This window comes from Lithobates pipiens, unplaced genomic scaffold (assembly GCF_037356315.1).
Source record: "Lithobates pipiens isolate NorthernLeopardFrog02 unplaced genomic scaffold, aLitPip1_a1.2 Scaffold_19, whole genome shotgun sequence".
Lineage (NCBI taxonomy): Eukaryota > Metazoa > Chordata > Amphibia > Anura > Ranidae > Lithobates > Lithobates pipiens.
In genome coordinates, this window is record NW_027507764.1 from 554665731 (window position 1) to 554689290 (window position 23560).

At 42.8% G+C, this 23560-nt stretch overlaps 1 protein-coding gene across 2 annotated transcripts in view; it reads right to left on the reverse strand.

Annotated features, from left to right (window-relative positions):
* Nucleotides 1-23560, reverse strand: part of TMEM65 (transmembrane protein 65) — a 189925-nt gene that overhangs the window by 12952 nt on the left and 153413 nt on the right. For both annotated transcript variants that reach the window (XM_077493305.1, XM_077493306.1), the window contains 3 exons: nt 22259-22313; nt 6887-6929; nt 2753-2858 (listed from right to left, as the gene is read on the reverse strand). In XM_077493305.1, coding sequence (XP_077349431.1) covers nt 2753-2858; nt 6887-6929; nt 22259-22313 — 204 coding nt within the window. The remainder of the gene's footprint in view (nt 1-2752; nt 2859-6886; nt 6930-22258; nt 22314-23560) is intronic.

Sequence of the window (23560 nt, forward strand, 5' to 3'; positions counted from 1 at the left end):
AGCCTCCCCCGTGCCCGTCAGTGCAGCCTCCTCCGCGCCCGTCAGTGCAGTTTCAGAATTGAGCTGGCAGATCATCAGAGCGGGGATTGCCCGCTGTAACGGCTTTCATTTGAATTGCTGGGTTCCCAGCGCCGCTCACATCACACAGTCCCACCTCTTTGCCACTGAGGAGGCGGGACTGTGTGATGTGAGTGGTGCCAGGCGAGGAGGCGGGACTGTGTGACGTGAGCAGTTCAAATGAAAGCTGTTACAGTGGGCAATTCCCGCTCTCTGATGATTGGCCAGCTCGAATCTTCCTCCCCTCTCTTCCCCTGGCTGGGAGAGCATCGCTGCTTGCCCCCCCCCCCCCTCCCCCTTCCGAGGGAGCCCACGTTTGCCAGCCATCATTTTACACTCGCAAAATGCCAGTAGGCAAGTGGAAAATTTGAGGGCTGCTGTAAATAATGCATACACTTGAGGAGAAACAGATTGACAAGTCTTGCACAATCTGACTACAAAAATTCCAGGATCTTCAATACGCTGACCCTGCTGGCAACACGGATCATTTACAATACAAATCATCCTTCTGTGCAACAGATGAGTCTAATGGTATTTTGCCATATGGATTACATGCTTGGTGTATAAAATACGATTTCCATGATGGTTTGTCTCTATTTAGTAACAAAGCCGGCATGTAGATAAAGAGATAACTACGCTCATTTCCTCGGATATTGATTTGTGTCACAGCCTGTCAGAATCTATTAATCATCTGCCATTTGCAGAGCTGATTTTAGCTTCAGATGACTCTGGAAAAAGAACAAATCAATCTTTTTATTTATGCTTGCACGTTAAAATGTTTTAGGGTAGGGGGCACTAAATTATTTTTATTTTTCTTTGTACAGTGTGCACTTGCAATGTTTTTACTTTTCATCCAGGCTTCATGCATATAGCAGTACAGAGTCTTCATAATGCATTCACAGGACCCACAGTCACATGGTGAGGTGAACCTCTACAATTAGGCCCTGGTGGGCAGGGGTGAAACACATCAGTGTGGCATTAGTAGTGGTAACAGGCTAAGGCCATTTATATCCTTTCTCACATGACAGGCAGGCCACGTCTTTCCGTTACTATAGGCAGCTGTACACACCGATGTTTGCATATAGCACCCAGCATGAGCATTGGTATATGCTTCAAGCACAGATCGAGTGTATTCAGAGCATATGTCAGTGTGCATGTGGGTGTTTTAGGCAACCTCTGGGGCACAACCACCTACATCGCTTTTAATCTATTTCAAAGGCAGCTGTACATGGCAGCAGTGGCTCCCAGGATTACCATTATGCAGGCTAAATACACTGTATGACCATGTACATCAGGGATATGCAATTAGCGGACCTCCAGTTGTTGCAGAACTACAAGTCCCATGAGGCATAGCAAGACTCTGACAGCCACAAGCCCAGAAGCAGAGGCATGATGGGACTTGTAGTTTTGCAACATTTGGAGGTCCGCTAATTGCATATCCCTGATATACATGAAGCCAAACTCTTTCTTATATTTGAAGAATATATATGCCCCGACGCCTCTGCACTGAAAGCCAATGGCTCGGTTCTCACAGCTGCCCGAGCAGAGAGCTGTAGACCATCAGTCTGCAGCTCTCCGTTCTGCCCCCTTGCACTCATTGGAGCGCTGAGCTGTGGAGGGGGCGGAGAGTGGCCGTCTCAGGCTCTCAGTGGCACGCTCAGAGCCTGAGACAGGTATCCTTCCAGGCACCTGGCAGATCTAGACTTTATTGTCGTGATGATGCGGTGCCTGGACTGATGCCTGTGGCATTAGCAGAGAGTCCAATTCAGTCTGCTGAAAATGGGTCACGGGAGTGCAAAACAAATTGCACTCCTGTGATCCATAGGAAAAGCCAAATGAGCTTAGGCTGGACTTCTCCTTTCAGGAAGAGTAAATTCCCTAGCACAGCCCCCTGTTCTACGTTCAAGGATGGTCGGCATCAGCCATTCCTTTTGCACCCAGGCCATCATGGACACATGGCAGTATCTGTGAAGAATCACATCGGCCAGTGCGAACAGTACAATACTGCATACACACAGATACAAACCTTAAAGGAGAAGTACAGTCAAAGCTTGTTTGGCTGTACTTCTGTGGATAACAGGAGTGCAGTTCGTTCTGCACTACTGTGACCGGTTTTCAGCAGGCTAAAGCCCCCTGTCAGCTGATGTAACCAAGCCGGTTGAGGCGAAGGGAAAGTTGTGACAATATGGTCAGGATCCGCCCACATGCCTGGACTGGCACAGCTTCTTAGCGAGCCGCTGAGAGCCTGAGTCGGCTGCTCCTCTTCACAGCCCAGCACTACAGAGAGTGCAGGAGGGGCAGAGAAGAGAGCCAGTGACTGACAGTATGCAGCTCTCTGCTCAGGGTGCTCCTGAGCAATCAGTGGTGTTCGATCGCTCAGAACTAAGCCTTAGAGCTGGCTGGGGACAGATGCTGTATCCACCTAGGTATGATTCTTTTAAAAAAAAAAAAACGAATTCTCTTTTAAAAAAAATATGAAATACATAAAATTGTAAAATTTACCCTGAACTATTATAGTTTCCCTGTCAATGATTTGGCTATACACAAACACAAGCAGTCTTTGTTCAGGACAGTAGTAGGAATAGATGCAGAAAGCTTTGATTACAGAAAAAAATAATACAACGCCAAGGTTGTGATCATTTGCTGGTGGTGGTGACTTTTGAGGGGGCATCCAGCCAGAAAACATTCCACCTACCAAGTGTGCACTAACACGCGTCTGCCACATATCTGCTTGCTTAGGTGACAAGTCGGGATTTGGCAGACCCAACCGTGAAGATATTGCTTCCACATAACCGGCCAGCCTAGAAAACAGACAATTCCTTTTTAGAAACTCAGAACTTGGACAATTGGTACCACAAAGAGTAAATGTGGAAGGGTAGGTGAGGAAAATACAGGAGATATTGGGGTTGATTCTCTACAACTAGATGCAAAATCTGATGCAGCTCTGCATGGTGGCCAATTAACTTCTAAATTCAGCTTGTTTATTAAGTATTGACAAAAGAAACCTGGAAACTGATTGGGTTCTATGCAGAGCTGCACCAGATTTTGAACTCTTCAGTTCTAGTAAATTACCCCCCACTGTCCATTTGGTTAATTAGAGATTTCTTCATTTAAGACACTGCTGCCTCTGACTGCTAACCTCACACTAGGTTTGAAATTGAATTTGGTAATGTAGTATTGTGGTACATATAGGAATATAAATGGAACTTTACCCACTTCCGCCCGGGTGACTTCGGGGACTTGAAGTGAAGATACAGGCATCATCCAGATATCTTTGCGTTTGAAAAATTGATGCGCAAATATCATGTGACATAAAATATTGCAAAGACCGCCATTTTATTCCCTAGGGTCTCAATATATATATATATATATATATATATATATATATATATATATATATATATATATATATATATATATATATATATATACACACACACACACACACACACAGTATCTCTCAAAAGTGAGTACACCCCTCACATTTTTGTAACTATTTTATTCTATCTTTTCATGTGACAACACTGAAGAAATTACACTTTTCTGCAATGTAAAGTAGTGAGTATAACAGTGTAAATTTGTTGTCCCCTCAAAATAACTCAACACACAGCCATTAGTGTCTAAACCGCTGGCAAAAAAAAAAACTGAGTACACCCCAAAATGAAAATGTCCAAATTGGGCCCAAAGTGTCAGTGTTTTGTATGGCCACCATTATTTTCCAGCACTGCCTTAACCTTCTTGGGCATCTAGTTCACCAGAGCTTCACAGGTTGCCACTGGAGTCCTTTTTCACTCCTCCATGATGAGTAGTGAGTGTACAGCTTGTATAACAGTGTAAATTTGCTTTCACCTCAAAACTCAACACCATTCATGTCTAAACTGCCGGTAACAAAAGTGAGTTCACCCCTAAGTGAAAAGTTCCAAATTGGGCCAAAGTGTCAATATTTTATGTGTGGCCATGATTTTCTAGCACTGCCTTAACCCTCTTGGGCATGGAGTTCACCAGAGCTTCACAGGTTGCCACCGGAGTCCTCTTCCACTCTACCATGTCCACATCACAGAGCTGGTGGATGTTAGAGACCTTCCGTTTGAGGATGTCCCACAAATGCACAATATGGTTTAGGTCTGGAGACATGCTTTTCCAGTCCATCACCTTTACCCTCAACTTCTTTAGCAAGGCAGTGGTCGTCTTGGAGGTGTGTTTGGGGTCGTTATGTTAGAACACTGCCCTGCGCCCCAGTCTCCAAAGAGAGGGGATCATGCTCTGCTTCAGTAAGTCACAGTACATGTTGGCACTCATGGTTCCTTCAATGCAGCTCCAGACCATGAGACTCCCACCACCATGCTTGACTGTTGGCAAGACACACTTGTCTTTGTACTCCTCACCTGGTTGCCGCCACACACACTTGACACCATCTGAACCAAATAAGTTTATCTTGGTCTCATCAGACCTAAACCCTATTGAGCATCTGTGGGGCATCCTCAAATGGAAGGTAGAGAAGCGCAAGGTCTCTAACATCCACCAGCTTTTTGATGTTGTCATGGAGGAGGGGAAGAGGACTCCAGTGGCCGCCTGTGAAGTTCTGGTGAACTCCATACCCAAGAGGGTTAAAGGCAGTGCTGGAAAATAATGATGGCCACACATAATATTGACACTTTGGGCCCAATTTGGAAATTTATACTTAGGGGTGTACTCACTTTTGTTGCCAGCGGTTTAGACATTAATGGCTGTGAGTTGAGTTATTTTGAGGGGACAGCAAACTTGCATTGTTATACAAGCTGTACACTCACTACTTTACATTGTAGCAAAGTGTAATTTCTTCATTGTGTGTATATATATATTTTTTTTAATAAATTATCTATAAAATGTTTTGGTGTTCTAGGTAATTTTCTAGTAAACAAAATCATGATTTCTGTAGGAGAGAAATGCCAGAATTGGTTTGGCTGGCAAGTGGTTAAATATACCTCCTCAGTGTTAAACAACATCCAAAGTACTGATAGATCCAATAAAAATACACAATAATTATCTAAAATACAATATTAAAACATATCCCCACAATTGGGATGCAACAGTCATATATCCTAAATACATAAACTTCTTGTCTACATGTTTCATGGTTTTCCACTTCTTCAGGACATTCATTGAAACATTTTATGAGTCAGACGAATGAAAAGGCCGTATTCCATCTGAAAATACAATACAACATTAACCACTTAAGGACCGCCTCACGCCGATGTACGTCGGCAGAATGGCAGAATGGCAGGTACATTGCTCTTTAAGTGCCCAGCCATGGGTTGCGAGCACCGCCTCCTGAGCTCCATGACCGTGGCCGCAGGACCCGATCGCCGCCGGTGTTCCGCGATCGGGTCACAGAGTTGAAAAACGAGGACAGTTAAGTGTAAAACCTCTCCTCGTGCTTCCTACTGAGCCTGTCACTGATCGTTTGTTCCCTGTTATAAGGAAAGACGATCAGTGATGTCAGACACCAAGCCACGCCCCCTACAGTTAAAAAAAAACACACACACACACACACACTTAACCCCTACACTGCCAGTGACATTTTTACAGTAATCAGTGCATTTTTAATTGCACTGATTGCTGTATTAATGCCAATGGTCCCAAAAATGTTTCAAAATTGTCTGACGTGTCCGCCATAATGTCGCAGTCGCAATAAAAATCACTAATTGGCTCCATTACTAGTAAAAAATTTAATTATTCATAAAAATCCCATAAAACTATCCCTTATTTTGTAGACGCTATAACTTTTGCGCAAACCAATCAAACGCTTATTTCAATTTTTTTTCCAAAAATACGTAGAAGAATACATATCGGCCTAAACTGAGGAAAAAAATGTTTTTTTTTATATATTTTTTGGGGATATTTATTATAGCAAAATGTAAAAAAGAATGCTTCTTTTCAAAATTGTCGCTCTTTTTTTGTTTATAGCGCAAAAAATAAAAACCGCAGGGTTGATCAAATACCACCAAAAGAAATCTCTATTCGTGGGGAAAAAAGGACGCCAATTTTGTTTCGGAGCCACGTCGCACGACCGAGCAATTGTCAGTTAAATCTACGCAGTGCCGAATCGCAAAAAGGGGCCTGGTGCTTTAGCTGGAAAATGGTCCGGGGCTTAAGTGGTTAATATCTAAAATGGTGCAAATCTATCCAGGCTCAATGCCACGACACACAGCAAAGAGTAACCGTCATCTGACAGGTAAAATGTTTCAGTGAATGTCCTGAAGAAACAGAACAAAACTGTAAAACACGTAGCTTATGTGTCTAGAACATAGCTATTACATTCTATTAGGAATATGTTTAAATAATGTATTTTAAATAGTTTGTGTAATAAAAACAATATTTGTATTGGATTTCTCATTACTTTGGGTGTTGTTTAACACTGGGGAGGTATATTTAAAGTCCCATTTTAATTTCTACAGTATATGGAGTACCACCATTCTACAATCGATTAATAGGGATGATACCTACCAGTGCTATTGTAACATAGGTTCTATTAGAACAATTGGTAATGTCACTACAGTGCTGCTCATGGCTGTCCTTGCTGGAGAGGAAGCTGTAGCTGGCAGACAATTTCTATTGTTTGGCATACAGAACAGAACAGAAAAGCAGAGTGTACCCTGGGTAATGAACTAGCTTTAAAAGCTCCTCATTTCAAATCTATGTTACAATTCAATTAGAATAGATATCCTCCAGACAAAAGCCATTTAGGTTTTATATGCAGTGCTTAATATATACTATGGCTAGTTCATTCTAGATTTATTTTCCTTAAACGGCAACATTTAATGGTACAAGAATGTGTTAAAAAACATACCCAAGTCCTGCAAGATCTGAAACCAGGTTTCCTAGAGCAGCAGCTGAAAAAGACAGAAGCAGTAAAAGACTTAGCAGGTTTTGACCGAGAGAATAAGATTATTACAATGAATTGGATAAATCAACGTTCTGTATTTCATATTAAAGAAAAAAAAAAAAAAAGGCAGTATTATACACCAGCAAATAAAACACATTTTGAGCAATGCATTTTGAGCAATGCCTCAAATGCAGCATCCAACTTTTCCTTTTCTTATAAATAGGGCTGCAACTAACGATTATTTTCATAATCGATTAGTTGGCCGATTATTGTTTCGATGAATCGGTTAATAACCTTAAAAAAAATAAAAAAAAAAAAAATAAAAAAGAAAGAAGAAAAAAAAACAAAAAAAAAAAAAAACTGTAATTTTGCTGTGATTTGCATTTTTACATATTTTTTGGCCAATATGTTGTTGGGCAGATTAAAAAACACTGCAAAAACACATTATTACATGCTTTTCTGCAGCTTCTCCATTGAACTATATTGAACCAAAAAAAAACAAAATAGCACCGTTTTGCATTAAAAAAAAAAGTCCTCGACTTTTCCAAATACGCAGCAGCTGAAAAAATCATGGATGTGAACGTGTCCCATAGGAAACCATGTAAATGAACTGTAGTGTTTTTCTGCAAAAAGCACCAAAAAACACAGAGGTGTGACCCAGGCCTGAGAGGTTTAGTAACATAATGTGGTTAAAACAACTAAAATTAGTACAAAAAGAGCAAATAATCGCTACTGTATGGGGTTCATTTTTTATTATGGGACAGTGAAAGTAATATTTACAGTAGCAATTTGCTCTTTTTGTACTATAAAGGGCAAATTTTTTTTTTTTAACCCTATTATGTTAGTGGCCGATTAATCGATTATGAAAATAGTAATCGATTAATCTCATAATTGATTAGTTGTTTCGGCCCTACTTATAAATTTTTTAACCACTTAAAGACCAAGCCTCTTTTTCAAACTCGGTGTTTACAAGTTTAAAATATGTTTTTTTGCTAGAAAATTACTTAAAACCCCCAAACATTATATATTTTTTTTCTAACTCCCCAGAGAATAAAATGGCAGTCATTGCAATACTTTTTGTCACACCGTATTTGCACAGCGGTCTTACAAGTGCACTTTTTTGAATAAAAAAAATAAGACAACGGTAAAGTTAGCCCAATTTTTTTTATATTGTGAAAGATAAAGTTACGCTGAGTAAATTGATATCCAACATGTCACGCTTTAAAATTGCGCCCGCTCATGGAATGGCGTCAAACTTTTACCCTTAAAAATCTCCATAGGCGAGAAAATTCTACAGGTTGCATGTTTTGAGTTACAGAACTAGAGGCTAGAATTATTGCTCTCGCTCTAACAATCACAGCGATACCTCACATGTGTGGTTTGACTACCATTTTCATATGCGGGCGCTTCTCACGTATGTGTTCGCATCTGCGCACAAGCTCGTCGGGATGGGGCGCTTTAAAAAAATATTTTTTTTTCTTATTTGATTTTATTTATTTTTACACCGTTTTAAAAAATAAAATTCGGGTCACTTTTATTCCTATTACAAGTAATTATTATACAGGTTTTATACAGCGCCAACAGTTTGCGCAGCGCTTTAGATGTAAACATCCCTTGTAATAGAAAAAAGCATGACAGGTCCTTCATAATATGAGATCTGGGGTCAAAAAGACCATCATTATCATAAACAGAACCGCCGGCTCCAAAGAGGGATACCTCGGTTGTGGCAGCAGTTGCTTTCGTTATTGAGATATCCATCTTCAAAGTGCCCACGTAAATGTACAGGAAGCGGCCGGCAAGTGGTTAAAAAATACAACAGAATAATAAAAAAAAGCAACACACAAAGGACATCTAATGAGGTACACAACAGACCGCTGTAAAGTAAGAACATTAAACATAAAAGGGAGAAAAGTAGTGCAGCTGCAAGGCAGTTTCAAATAACAATGATGTATGGTAACCTAAAGGATAAGCAATCTAGCTTCAAGAATATCATCAGTCAAGGCCGATCCCGAGAGGGACCGGACAAAGCTTAGCAGGCCTCGTAAAAGAGCCCAACATAATTCACAGAGTCCTTAGCAGACTTTCAAAAATAACATCAACAGAAAAACGAAGGAGGAAATAAAGATGGAGAAGATGATCTCCTCAGATAGTAAAAAAACATGAAATATTCATGGGGGGTCTTCCCGCGAGGGCCAGGGCTCCCACACTACATTATGTTGCTCAATCATATTGGTAAGGCGAGCTGTAAGGAACTCCATAACTTCTACGTCCCTAATCCTAGCATACAAATCAATGGAGGACGGTGGAGTTTGCCTCTTCCATTGGAGGGCAATAAGACATCTAACAGCTGTGAGGATATGGCACGAGAGTTTCTTAGCCAGTTTAGTCAATCTATCAGGAAGCAGCTATAAAAGAAACACCTTAAGGCAAAAGGGGGCATCCTCATCAAGTAGCCATCCAACTTTAAGACCCCTTTCACACCAGGGCGTTTTGCAGGCGCTATAGCGTTAGAAATAGCGCCTGCAAGACAAAGTCTGATCGGATCATGTTGTTAGAAAGTTTTATAGCCCAGCTCTCAAACTTTGTCGATGGAAACAGTCCGATGGAGCCCACACACGGTTGGATTATCCGACAACACAGTCTGATCGGACATTTTCAGTCGGAATATCCGACCGTGTGTACAAGGGCTTAGAGGAGATGTACTGTATATACTATTAGAGGAGATATACTGTATATACTATTAGAGGGGATATACTGTATATACTATTAGAGGAGAGATATACTGTATATACTATTAGAGGAGATATACTGTATATACTATTAGAGGAGAGATATACTGTATATACTATTAGAGGAGAGATATACTGTATATACTATTAGAGGAGAGATATACTGTATATACTATTAGAGGAGATATACTGTATATACTATTAGAGGGGATATACTGTATATACTATTAGAAGGGATATACTGTATATACTATTAGAGGAGAGATATACTGTATATACTATTAGAGGGAGATATACTGTATATACTATTAGAGGGGATATACTGTATATACTATTAGAGGAGATATACTGTATATACTATTAGAGGGGATATACTGTATATACTATTAGAGGGGATATACTGTATATACTATTAGAGGAGAGATATACTGTATATACTATTAGGGGAGATATACTGTATATACTATTAGAGGGGATATACTGTATATACTATTAGAGGGGATATACTGTATATACTATTAGAGGAGAGATATACTGTATATACTATTATGGGAGATATTCTGTATATACTATTAGAGGGGATATACTGTATATACTATTAGAGGGGATATACTGTATATACTATTAGGGGAGATATACTGTATATACTATTAGAGGAGAGAGATACTGTATATACACTATTAAAGGGTGAATCTGGTAAATATCACACTCAGATCAAATTTTATTTAAAAAACAATGACAATAAATAAAATAAAATAGTGACACTTATCTGTCCAGCGCGCCCGCGATGTCGGCACCCAAAGCCGATCACTAGGTCGTCTGTCGGGTCCTGCCGCCGCCATCTTGGGTATGGGAATCAGGAAATGGAGCCTTTCGGCTTCATTTCGCGGTTCCCTACTGCGCATGCGCGAGCCGCGCGGCGCAATCCGGACGGTCCCCGCTGCCTCTGGGAACTGTGTGTTTCCCAGCAGGCAGCGGGGCACTTGCGCAAAGGGGCGGGCAGTTGCGGAAAGGGGCGTAATCTACGCTCCTTTCCGCAGACAGCTATCCCGGAAGTGGGTGCAGTTACCTGGATTATCCAGGTAACTGCACCCCCCTCCCCCCTGAAAGGTGCCGATTGTGGCGCCGGAGGGGGGGGGGGGATTCCGATGAGCGGAGGTCCATTTTAGGGTGGACCTCCACTTTAAGAACGTTCGATCAATTTTCTAATCATTAGTGGGTCAAATCGATGTTAATTTTCGACCACAGCGATGGGAAAATTTGGAAATAATAGCAAACTTCTTGGTCACAGGAATTTTCAGACTGTGTATGTGGTTTTCGTTCAGAAATGACATTCCTTTTAAAAACAGAAATTTTCAACAACATTCTTTCATTCAGCGAATGTACAAAGGTTTTTCGTTTGAATATTCTCATCTGAAAATTGATCAGTGTGGCCAGCATAAGGCTTGGTACACACCTATGCAGTTTGCTTCTGATCTGTTTCTGCAGTGCGTTTTGATTTTTGCGCACGTGATTTTGCTGCGATTTGCGTTGTTATTTTTTTGGCCAGTTGGTTGTTGGGCAGATTAAAAAGCACAAATTAATGCAAAAACACATTACATTCATTTCTGCAGCTTTTCCATTGAAGTATATTGAACCAGAAAAGCACAGTTTGGCTTTAAATAAAGTCCCTGACCCTTTCCAAATACGCAGCAGCTGAAAAAAGCATAGATGTGAACGTGTCCCATAGAAAACCATGTAAATGAACTGTAGTACATTTCTGCAAAAAGCACCAAAAACACATAGGTGCGAACCAGGTCTAAGACGTTTAGTAATATAATGGGGTTAAAAAAACAAAAATTAGCCCTTTATAGTTCAAAAAAAAGCAAATAATCGTTACTGCAATACCCCTTTCACACCGGGGTGCTTTGTAGGCACTACATCGCTAAAAATAGCGCCTGCAAAGCACCCTGAAAGAGCTGCTCCTCACACTTCAGGGCTTTCACACTGGAGCGGTGTGCTGGCAGGACGGTAAAAAAAGTCCTTCTAGCAGCATCGTTGGAGCAGTGAAGGAGTGGTGTACATACCGCTCTTGCCCACTGAAATCAATGGGCAGCACAGCTATAGCGGCGCTTTGCGGGTGGTTTTAACCCTTTCTTGGCCACTAGCGGGGTTTAAAGCTCCCTGCTAGCTGCTGAATAGCGCCGCAAAATTGACGGTAAAGCGCTGCTAAAAATAGTGGCACTTTACCGCCGACGCACCCACCGCCCCAGTGTGAAAGGGGCCTAAGGGGTTAATTTTTTACTGTAGAACTGTGAAAGTAATATTTACAGTAGCGATTATTTGCTCTTTTTGTGCTATAAAGGGCTCATTTTAGTTTTTTTTTAACCCCTTTATGTTACTGGCCGATTAATCGATTATGAAAATAGTAATTGATTAATTTCATAATTGATTAGTTGTCGATCGATTCGTTGTTTCAGCCCTAACTCAAACATTTTTTTTAACACTTGATGTTATTTCTTTTAGGGCCAGTTCACACTGCATGCAGTCCAGTGCATTTTTTTCTGCATCAAAAACGTATGTAAACTAGGTTATATGGTTTCCAATGTCATAGTTCACACCAATGTGGTCAGTTCCAAAAAAAAAGAAGTAGAACATGCTGCATTTTTCCTGCACTGGACTGTACTGGAACAACTAGAGATGCAAGGCACCGTGTGAATCGGTGCAACACCGCACCGATTCCAAAAAGTTGTTCCTGTACTACTTTTGACGACTTCGGGGGGATTTCAATAGACAACTCTGTATGAACCCGCACAGATATCTTTCAAATTGCACCCAAAATCGGACTGAAATGGTTTTCGATTTCAAACCCGCGTTCAGAGTGAATCTGGGCTTTTCGTCAAAGCTTAAGTATTTTGAATGACAATTGCGCGGTCATACAACACTGTACCCAAACTACATTTTTATAATTTTCTTCCCACAAACAGAGCTTTCTTTTGGTGGTATTAGATCACCTCTGGGGTTTTTATTTTCTGCTAAACAAATAAAAAAAAGACCGAAAATCTTGAAAAAAATTAATTTTTTTGTTTCCATTACAAAACTTTGTAAATAAGTACGTTTTCTTCTTCACTGATGGGGCTGCACTGACGGGCACCGATGAGATGGCACTGAGATGGGCACTAATATGCGGTAGTAATGGGGCACTGATGGGTGGCCTACACATAGGTGGCACAGATGGGCACTGATAGGCGGCACGAACGGGCACTGATGTACACCAATTAATGGTATGGATGGATGACAATCAGTGCCAAACAATGATGCCCATTGTGGGAATTGATTGGCATCCATTGTGGGCACTGATTAGCATCCCTGGTAGTCTAGGGTGGCATACCTGGTGGCGACATCCCTGGTGGTCCTAGTGGCATCCCTGGTGGTCCAGTGTGGGCATAATCAGCACTGACACCCCCCCCCCATCAGAGGAGCAGCCAATCGGCTCTCCTCTACTCACGTCTGATCAACGGCTCTTCCTGTTTACATTGTGATCAGCTGTGATTGGACATGGCTGATCACATGGTAAAGAGTCCCCATGTCAGAGACTCTTTACCTAGATCGGAGTTGTGGCGTGTCAGACTGACACACCACAACAAAGATTGCAACGATGCGTGCCCCAGGGGGCTTGATATCCTGGAGACGTCATATGACGTCCGGTCAGGATGTTGAAACCACTTTGCCGCTGTCATTTTGCTATATGACGAGCGGCAAGTAGTTAACTGAACAAGATGAAGTTAGAAGCCAATTGGCTACCATCCACAGCTGCACCAGATTTTTCACTCTGAGGCTTTAGTAAATCTCCCCCATTGTTTTCTGGAGGCAGAAAAAGTGATGGGAAATCTTCAGAGGTGAGGCTCCTTCCAATGGATACAAATGTTTAGGCAGAAAATGTGACAGGGAGCAATAAAAGAAAGTTCCGGGTGTTTTGCAGGGTTGCGACTATCCATATTGCCGCACACAGAATACGTCTTGCTTACATGTGCAATCAGCAAAATATCTTCCTTTGCAAAGCCCTGAGGATTTTATTTCCTAATATTATAGATTGCTGCTTCTCATAAACCAACCACCGCTTTGGGTTTGGTGGCCCTTTAAACCATGAATTTCCATCGTAACCGATCCACTTAGCGAGGTGACAACCTCACAGCTAAAGACGCATCTTCTACACTCGGAAAACGCCATCCTGCTACTAACGATGAAAACTCAATTTCCGCAGGTTCAGCCTGCCGGCCCATTGGGGTCTATTTTGACAGATTAGATTTATATGACCGTCATCTCCATAGAGAACAGCCACCTAGGAGTGTGTGCGGAGGTCAGATAATGATTCATTTATAGCTGCTATCCAGCATCTGCTGCGATGTCTCAGGTGTCTTGTCGCAGGAAGCCATGACAGGTCGGAGGAATTGTTCATCACCTTTCTAGAAAAAGCTCAGTTTTCTTCCACCGCAAAGACCTCGAGTCCAGCGAAGGATTGATGAGTTCTTCTGTCTATACATTTATGTAACAAGCTTATCAAATGGGACAAGCTGTAATCAGAATGTCTGTTTAACCACACAAATTATATAAATGAACAATGCAAGATCAGTTCAACATCCTAAAGGGGGGAGGGGTTTCAAACTTCCGGATCAAAGGTTCTGTTCACTGTCTTTTAGAATTTAAAGGGGAAAGTAGAAAATGCCAAGGTGTCAGTGAGAGCAAACAATGCCTCAGACTCGGCATGAGATGGAGTAAACAATACCCTAGGGTTGGTGGTCAGTGGGGGTAAAAAAAATGACAGTAGTGCCCCATTAGTGTCAGTGGAAGGAACAGTGCCCCATCCCTGGTGTCAGTGGAAGGAACAGTGCCCCATCCCTGGTGTCAGTGGAAGGAACAGTGCCACATCCCTGGTGTCAGTGGAAGGAACAGTGCCACATCCCTGGTGTCAGTGGAAGGAACAGTGCCCCATCCCTGGTGTCAGTGGAAGGAACAGTGCCCCATCCCTGGTGTCAGTGGAAGGAACAGTGCCCCATCCCTGGTGTCAGTGGAAGGAACAGTACCCCATCCCTGGTGTCAGTGGAAGGAACAGTGCCCCATCCCTGGTGTCAGTGGAAGGAACAGTGCCCCATCCCTGGTGTCAGTGGAAGGAACAGTGCCCCATCCCTGGTGTCAGTGGAAGGAACAGTGCCCCATCCCTGGTGTCAGTGGAAGGAACAGTGCCCCATCCTTGGTGTCAGTGGAAGGAACAGTGCCCCATCTCTGGTGTCAGTGGAAGGAACAGTGCTCCATTCCTGGTGTCAGTGGAAGGAACAGTGCTCCATTCCTGGTGTCAGTGGAAGGAACAGTGCCCCATCTTTGGTGTTAGTGGAAGGAACAGTGCCCCATCTTTGGTGTCAGTGGAAAGGACTTGCTAAGCTATTGCTAGACTTGCCAGGCTTCACAAGTTTGTTGCACAGCTGCAGCAAGCCTGCATTGCATGACTCCAGATCAGCTTACTTAGCAAATATTATGCAAGTCTGCTGTAAACTTCTGGTTCAGTTATGTTGTGCAAGAGTCATCCGACCACAGGGGTCACTGTGGCTGAATTTTCATGTTGTAGACTTGCAGAGCTCTTGCTGTAGACTCACCATTGCAACTTTGCTCTTGCTAGAGACTTCCCACACACATTTGCTACAAATTGGATAAGTGTCAACTATAATTTGATCTTTAAGTGCTCTGCAAGTGTACAAAACTTGCCAGTGAAATGTGCAGCGAGTTAACAAGAGTTACAATTCAACACTGCCACAAATTTGTGGCAAGTAATCCTTGCTATCTGGGTAGTGCCCTATCATTGGTAATAATGGAGGAATAGTACCCCATCACTGGTATTAATGAAGGAACAGTGCCCCATCATTGGTATTAATGAAGGTATAGTGCCTCATCACTGGAATGAATGGAGGAATAGTGCCTCATCATTGGTAATAATGGAGGCATAGTGCCCCATCATTGGTATTAATGGAGGAATAGTGCCCCATCATTGGTATTAATGGAGGAATAGTGCCCCATCATTGGTATTAATGGAGGAATAGTGTCCCATTAATGGAATAAATGGAGGAATAGTGCCCTATTATTGGTATTAATGGAGGAATAGTGTCCCATTAATGGAATAAATGGAGGAATAGCGCTCCATCATTGATATTAATGGAGGAATAGTGCCCCCATCATTGATATTAATGGAGGAATAGTGGCCCATCATTGGAATTAAAGAGGAAGTAAACCCAGATGGGTTTACTTTCTCTTTGATTCCCTGCAAAAGTAAAGCATAATGGACTACTATGCATCACATAGTAGTCCATTATGTGTCACTTACCTGGCACAGGAGCCAGCGAAGTCACCGCTGTCCCCTGTAGTCCAGAGCGTCCATCTTCTTGGTGGGTCTCGCTGCTCCGGCGCAGTCATTCGTCGGAGCCGCAATGATGTCACTCCCGTGCACGCGCATGAGAGCCGCCACTCGCGGCATATCACCGTTAACTGCGGTGCATGCGCCGTAGACAGCGGTGCCTGTCTTTCGGCAAATATCTCCTAAACCGTATAGGTTTAGAAGATATTTCTTGGACCTACAGGTAAGCCTTAATCTAGGCTTACCTGTAGGTCAAAGTGGTTTGTAAGGGTTTACAACCACTTTAATGGAGGAATAGTGCCCCCATCATTGGTATTAATGGAGGAATAGTGCCCCCATCATTGGTATTAATGGAGGAATAGTGCCCCCATCATTGGTATTAATGGAGGAATAGTGCCCCCATCATTGGTATTAATGGAGGAATAGTGCCCCCATCATTGGTATTAATGGAGGAATAGTGCCCCCATCATTGGTATTAATGGAGGAATAGTGCCCCCATCATTGGTATTAATGGAGGAATAGTGCCCCCATCATTGGTATTAATGGAGGAATAGTGCCCCCATCATTGGTATTAATGGAGGAATAGTGTCCCATCACTGATATTAAAGGAGTAAGGCCCCATAGTGGGTGTCAGTGAGGGGGGAGGAAAAGTGCCCCATCACTGGTGTCAGTGGGAGGAATAGTGCCCATTTGTTGGTGTCAGAAGGAGGAACAGTGACCTATTGCTGGTTATAGTGGGAGGAAACCTTCTCCAACATTGGTATAAGTGGAAGAATAGTGTCCTATTGCTGTTGTCAATGTGAAGGACAAGGCCCCATCATTGCCACCAGTGGAATGAATAGTGCCCCATTAATTGTGTTAATGGAAGGAAAGGATCCTCACCAATAAACGTGGGCTTTTGGTTGATACTAGAGAGTTAAATGCATTGACCGCGTCTTACAACTTTCAAGGACTGACATTTTTTATATTTACTTTATATTAAGAAGAATATAATAGGAGAGGTTAGAATACAAGGTGGGTGGGGACATCCAAAACTCCGAGGTGTAGAGGAACAGGCTGACTTGGTACACAAAACCCCGTCTATGTCTAAGTATCACTGACCCTATAAATGGTAATAGAATGTGGCCTGCGTGGCACTTCGGGACTCCAGAGTGGCATGTCGGGTCTAGTAGATGTACAGGCTGAGCCTTTGCTTAGTGGCTCTCCAGGTAAAAGGACAGATTTTTGGTTGGCAAGTAAAGGAACATAATATCACTTTTTGTTGCCCACTCTTGGGGTACGGATTTAGTTTTTAAAGCGGGAGTCCGCCGGGACTCCGCGTTTTTTTTTTTTTTTTAAAAGCCAGCAGCTACAAATACTGCAGCTGCTGACTTTTAAAATAGTGACACTTACCTGTCCAGCGCGCCCGCGATGTCGGCACCCGAAGTCGATCTGTAGATCGTTTCTCGGGTGCTGCCGCCGCCATCTTGGGTATGGGAATCAGGAAATGGAGCCTTTCGGCTTAATTTCCCGGTTCCCTATTGCGCATGTGCGAGCCGCGCTGCGCAATAAGGATGGTCCCCGCTGCCTCTGGGATCTGTGTGTTTTCCCAGCAGGCAGCGGGGCACTTGCGGAAAGGGGCGGGCACTTGCGGAAAGGGGCGTAATCTACGCCCCTTTCCGCAGAGAGCTATCCCGGAAGTGGGTGCAGTTACCTGGATTATCCAGGTAACTGCACCCCCTTCCCCCCTGAAAGGTGCCAATTGTGGCGCCGGAGGGGGGGAGGGTTCCGATGAGCGGAAGGTCCATTTTAGGGTGGACCTCCGCTTTAACCATTAAATTCATACCAGATCCAATCTAAAGAAATATCCCAATCAAGCAAGAATATTCCACATCTGGACTCATTCTAGGGGACATTCACCCCGATAAGTGGCTCTAATTTCCATGCTGGTGTTTCTGCCACTGCTGTTCATTTACAAGCACTTGGCTTGAAGCGAACCTTGCAATACAATGGAAGGAGTGACCCATTATAGGTGATTGCACTGCCGGACGAAGAGTGGAGTATCATTTTTGCATGTGTGCGCCAAAGTCTCCGTCTTGCCGACAAATGAGGGTGGTAGGCTGTGACCCCTGTAGGTATCTGTATCCTACAAAAGTCAGGACACCCCTCACATTTTTGTAAATATTTTATTCTATCTTTTCATGTGACAACACTGAAGAAATGACACTTTGCTACAATGTAAAGTAGTGAGTGTACAGCAGGGGTGGGCAACCTTTTGAGCACAGTGTGCCGAAAAATGTTTTTAAAAAATTGAGAGTGCCGATTTTATAACAAAAAAAGTCAACTTCACACTCTCAATCACGAAAAGGATTTTTTATAAAGTAAATGCTGTAAACTACTTTAGTAGTGAGAAATTAACATACTACACTCTCACGCCTCAGATCACTGTCACCACTGTACTACCCTGCATATCTGCCCCACCACTGTACTACCCTGCATATCTGCCCCACCACTGTACTACCCTGCATATCTGCCCCACCACTGTACTACCCTGCATATCTAACCCCCCACCTCTGTTTCCCCTGCTCTTCTGCCCCACCACTGTACTACCCTGCATATCTGCCCACACCACTGTACTACCCTGCATATCTGCCCTGCATTGTACTACACCACTGTACTACCCTGCATATCTGCCCTGCATTGTACTACACCACTGTACTACCCTGCATATCTGCCCCACCATTGTACTACCCTGCATATCTGCCCCACCACTGTACTACCCTGCATATCTGCTCCACCACTATAACCCCTGATCAAGTTTTCCACCAATGTACCTCCTTTTTCCTCTGCAAATCTGCCCCACCTCTGTACCCCCTGCTCCTCTGTCCCACCACTGTAATCCCCTGCTCATTTGTCCCACCAATGTACCTCCTTTCTCCTCTGCCCCAGCACTGAACCGCCCCTGCTCATCTGTTGCACCACTGTACCCCCCTGCTTTTCTGTCCCAACGCTGAACCCCCTTTTCATCCTTCCCACCACTGTACCTCCTGCACATCTGCCCCACCACTGTACCCCCTTGCTCTTCTGTCCCATTACTGTAACCCCCCTGCTCATTTGCCCCATCAATGTACCCCCTTGCTCTTCTGTCCCACCACTGTAACCCCCCTGCTCATTTGCCCCATCAATTCATCCCCTTTTCTCATCTGCCCCAACACTGTACCTCCCTGCACATCTGCTACACCACTGTATATACATACTCTTCTGTCTCACTACTGAATCACCTGCTCTTCTGTCCTAACACTGAACCCATCTGCTCATCTGACGCACCACTGTAAACCGATTTCTCACCTGCCCCACCAATGTACCCCCTGCACATCTTTCTCACCTCTGTTCCCCCTGCTCTCCTGCCCCACCACTGTACCACCTTGCTCATCTGTCCAACCAATACACCTCCTTTCACATCTTCCCCACTGCTCTACCCCCTTGCTCATCTGGCCCAACACTGAACCCCCTTGCACATCTGCCCCTACACTGTACCCCCCTGTTCTTCCATCCCACTGCTGAACACCCCCCTTCTCATCTCTTCCACCACTGTACCTCCCTGCACATCTGCCCCATCTCTGAACCCCTCCTGCTCATTTTCCCCACCGCTGTACCCTCTTCTCATCTATGATATGTGTGATATGCATAGTGGTGACAGGAAGTAGAGATGAGACATCTACCTGTCCGGGCACACTCATCCCGCTGATCCAACTCTCGCATCCAGCCCACATGGATGTATGGGATGTATGAGATATATATGTGATGTATGTGATATCACATACAAGTATCTTGAATGGATGCTCAATGATGGGCTCAGGTCAGGGGTGTTTTCTGAAAGCAGTGTGCAGGATCATAAATTGGGCCCCCGCAGCTGAGAAAAAGTGATTGGGTGTGATTTTCATTGCGCTGAATACTGGCACACAGAGTGCCGGGGTTCAGTAGTAAATGATGCAAAGGTTCAGGATTTTCAACAAAGTTAACAGAATCTCAACACGAATTCCACAAACTGTCACCTGATTGGGGTTTTCTCAAACAGTGAAATCACTTCTTTCTGAGATGATTGGTAGTGGCAACCAAACTGCACCAATCTCTTCCTCGTGACGATTGCAGCTACAGCAAAGTTTCCCATCTTTTGCAATGTGGGGGGCACAATGCCTCCCCCTCAGTGCAGGTGCGGCGTGGGGAACTCTGAAATTGGAATGCATAAGTGTCTCACTGACACTTCCCTGCACTGCTCTACTGATGGGAAGGGAGTCGAGTGCCGGCAAAAGAGGCTTCAAATTGCCTACCCCATTGTACAGCTTGTATAACAGTGTCAATTTTCTGTCTCCTCAAACTAACTCAACACACAGCCATTAATGTCTAAACCACTGGCAACAAAAGTGAGTAGATCCCTAAGTGAAAATGTCCAAATTGGGCCCAAAATGTAAATATTGTGCGTGGCCACCATTATTTAACCCTCTTGGGCATGGAGTTCACCAGAGGTTATCACCTGAGACGAGAAAAAAAAAATCCAGGCGCCTTCAACAGCAGCATTCAAAACTTTCAGTGTGCATCACGCCTTAAAGTGATTGTAAACCCTCACATATTACCCAGTGAAGTGACTGGCCTCAGATGATACACAGAGATTAAACAAAATCTCCTACATAAGTTGTGCTTGTTTACCAGCAGTCTTCCCCTTTCTACACCCTTTCAAAACTGCAGATAGTGTTAGAAATCTTTCTTCATCTAATAGGAATAAAAGTGATCAAAAAATTTATTTTTGGGGAAAAAAATGTCAAACTAAAATAAATAAAGTAAAATGAACAATAAAAATGTTTTTTTTTTTTTTTAAAGCGCCCCTGTCCCCATGTGCTCGCATGCAGAAGCGAACGCATACGTAAGTCCCGCCCCCACATATGAAAACGGTTTTCAAACCACACATGTGAGGTATCGCTGCGAACGTTAGAGCGAGAGCAATAATTCTGGCCCTAGACCTCCTCTGTAACTCAAAACATATAACCAGTAAAAAAAAATTAAATCGTCGCCTATGGGGATTTTTAAGTAGCGACGTTTGGCGCCATTCCACAAGCGTGTGAAATTTTGAAGAGTGACATGTTAGGTATCTATTTACTCAGCATAACTTCATCTTTCACATAATGCAAAAATTGGGCTAACTTTACTGTGTTGTTTTTTTTAAGCACAAAACCGTTTTTTCCCCAAAAAAAAGCATTCGAAAAATGTGCAAGATAAAAAGTTGCAACGACCACCATTGTATTCTCCAGGGTCTTTGCTAAAAAAAATATATAATGTTTTGGGGTTCTATGTAATTTTCTAGCAAATAAATGATGATTTTTACATGTAGGAGAGAAATGTCAGAATTGTCCTGGGTGCTCCAGAACGCCTGATGGCGCTCCCTGCATGTTGGGCCTCTGTATGTGGCCACACTGTGTAAAAGTCTCACACATGTGGTATCGCTGTACTCGGGAGTAATAGCAAAATGTGTTTTGGGGTGTAATTTGTGGTATGCATGTGCTGTGTGAGAAATAACCTGATAATATGACAATTTTGTGAAAAAAAAAAAAAGTAAAAAAAATCTTGATTTTGCAAAGAATTGTGGGAAAAAATTACAACTTCAAAAAACTCATCGTGCCTCTTACTAAATGCCTTGGAAAGTCTTCTTTCCAAAAAGGGGTCATTTGGGGGGTATTTGTACTTTTCTGGCATGTTAGGGTCTCAAGAATTGAAATAGGCCGTCAGTACTTCAGGTGTGATCAATTTTCAGATATTGGCACCATAGCTTGTGGACTCTATAACTTTCACAAAGACCAAATAATATCCACCAATTTGTACTTATTTTTACCAAAGATATGTAGTAGTATAAATTCTGGCCAAAATTTATGAAGAAGAAATTACTAATCTGCTAAATTTTATAACAGAAACAAAGAAAAATTCATTTTTTTACAGAATTTTCTGTATTTTTTTTCTTTTATAGCACAAAAAATAAAAAACCGAGCGGTGATTAAATACCACCAAAAGAAAGCTCTATTTGTGTGAAAAAAGGACAAAAATGTCATACAGGTCCAGTTTTGCATGACTGAGTAATTGTCATTCAAAATGTGAGAGCACCGAAAGCTGAAAATTGGTCTGGTTATTAAGGGTGTTTAAGTGCCCAGTGGTCAAGTGGTTAAATAACAGAACAAACAACGTTTAGTTGACTCTTACCTGCCATTGTAGAAATTCCTAAAATGGCACCGATATGGAATTCTATTTGTGTTCCCTGTAAAGAAAGAATATATGCTTAAAATTAATAAGAAAAATGACAATCCTAAAATGAAAACATGGCATATTTTACTTAAACACATATGGTTTTATTACGGCTTTCCTTATAAGGTCAGTCCATTCAAAGGCAATATTTGTTTACAGGTGGAGTGTGGTGGGCTAACCCAGTTCCTTGGTTAAAGTGACATTAAAGGATATGTAAAGGGTCGGTTTAAAAAACAAAAAAAACAGGTCATGCTTACCTCCTCTGTGCAGTTGGTTTTGCACAGAGTGGCCCCCGATCCTCATCTTATTGGGTCCCTCAGCGGCACTCCTGGCTCCTCCTCTTCTCGCGGGCACATTCCAGTGTCCTGCTGCTGCGTCCATTGACACAGACAGCACTGCCCCCCATGTCATTGAATTTGATTGACAGCAGTGGCAGCCAATGGCTGCGCTGCTATCAATCTATTCAATTAGGACCCAAGACACCGGCTCGAGCTGGTTTGTTCACCACTGTCGCTGGAAAGAGCGGGTTCAGGTAAGTAAAAGAGGGCTCCTGCATCACAGGAGGTTTACAGCCCCTGTAAAGCTTTTTTTTTCTTTTTTTTTTTTAAATACAAACATGTTATACTTACCTGCTCTGTATAGTGGTTTTGTACATAGCAGGCCCGATCCTCTTCTTCTTGGGTGCCCTCCCTCCTACCTAGTGCCCCCACAACAAGCAACTTGCTATGGCGGGCTTCTGAGTTGCTGCTCTGTGTGTCCATTCACACACAAAGCGTGGCTCGGCCCCACTCTCTCCTTATTGGCTCACTCGCTGTGATGGACAGTAGCAGGACCCAATGGCTACTGCTGCTGTCTCAGACAATGAGGAGGTAGAGACCGAGGACAGCTGAGGCACTCAGGCCTGTCTGCCTGGTACATCTGGGAGGCCTCAATCATCTTTGCGTGATCCAGCTTCTCCCGATACAATCTCCAAGATATAAAATAAAGTATTTTCAAAAAGCCCTCTGGCAAACGCTGCTCTATAACCAAGGTGAAATATATAGTAGAATATAAGCAGCCAGCACCAAAAAAGTCCAGTACCAAGTACTTCTTACACAAATATAAAAACAAAATAGATGCAGTGCTAATAACAAACCTGTGATTAAATAACGTAATAGATTAATCCGTGAATAATGAACACAATTAAATAATCAAAAAAATATATAAATTGTGATAAAAAAAAAATAAAAAAAAATAATAATATGCAGAGTCCCATTAGAA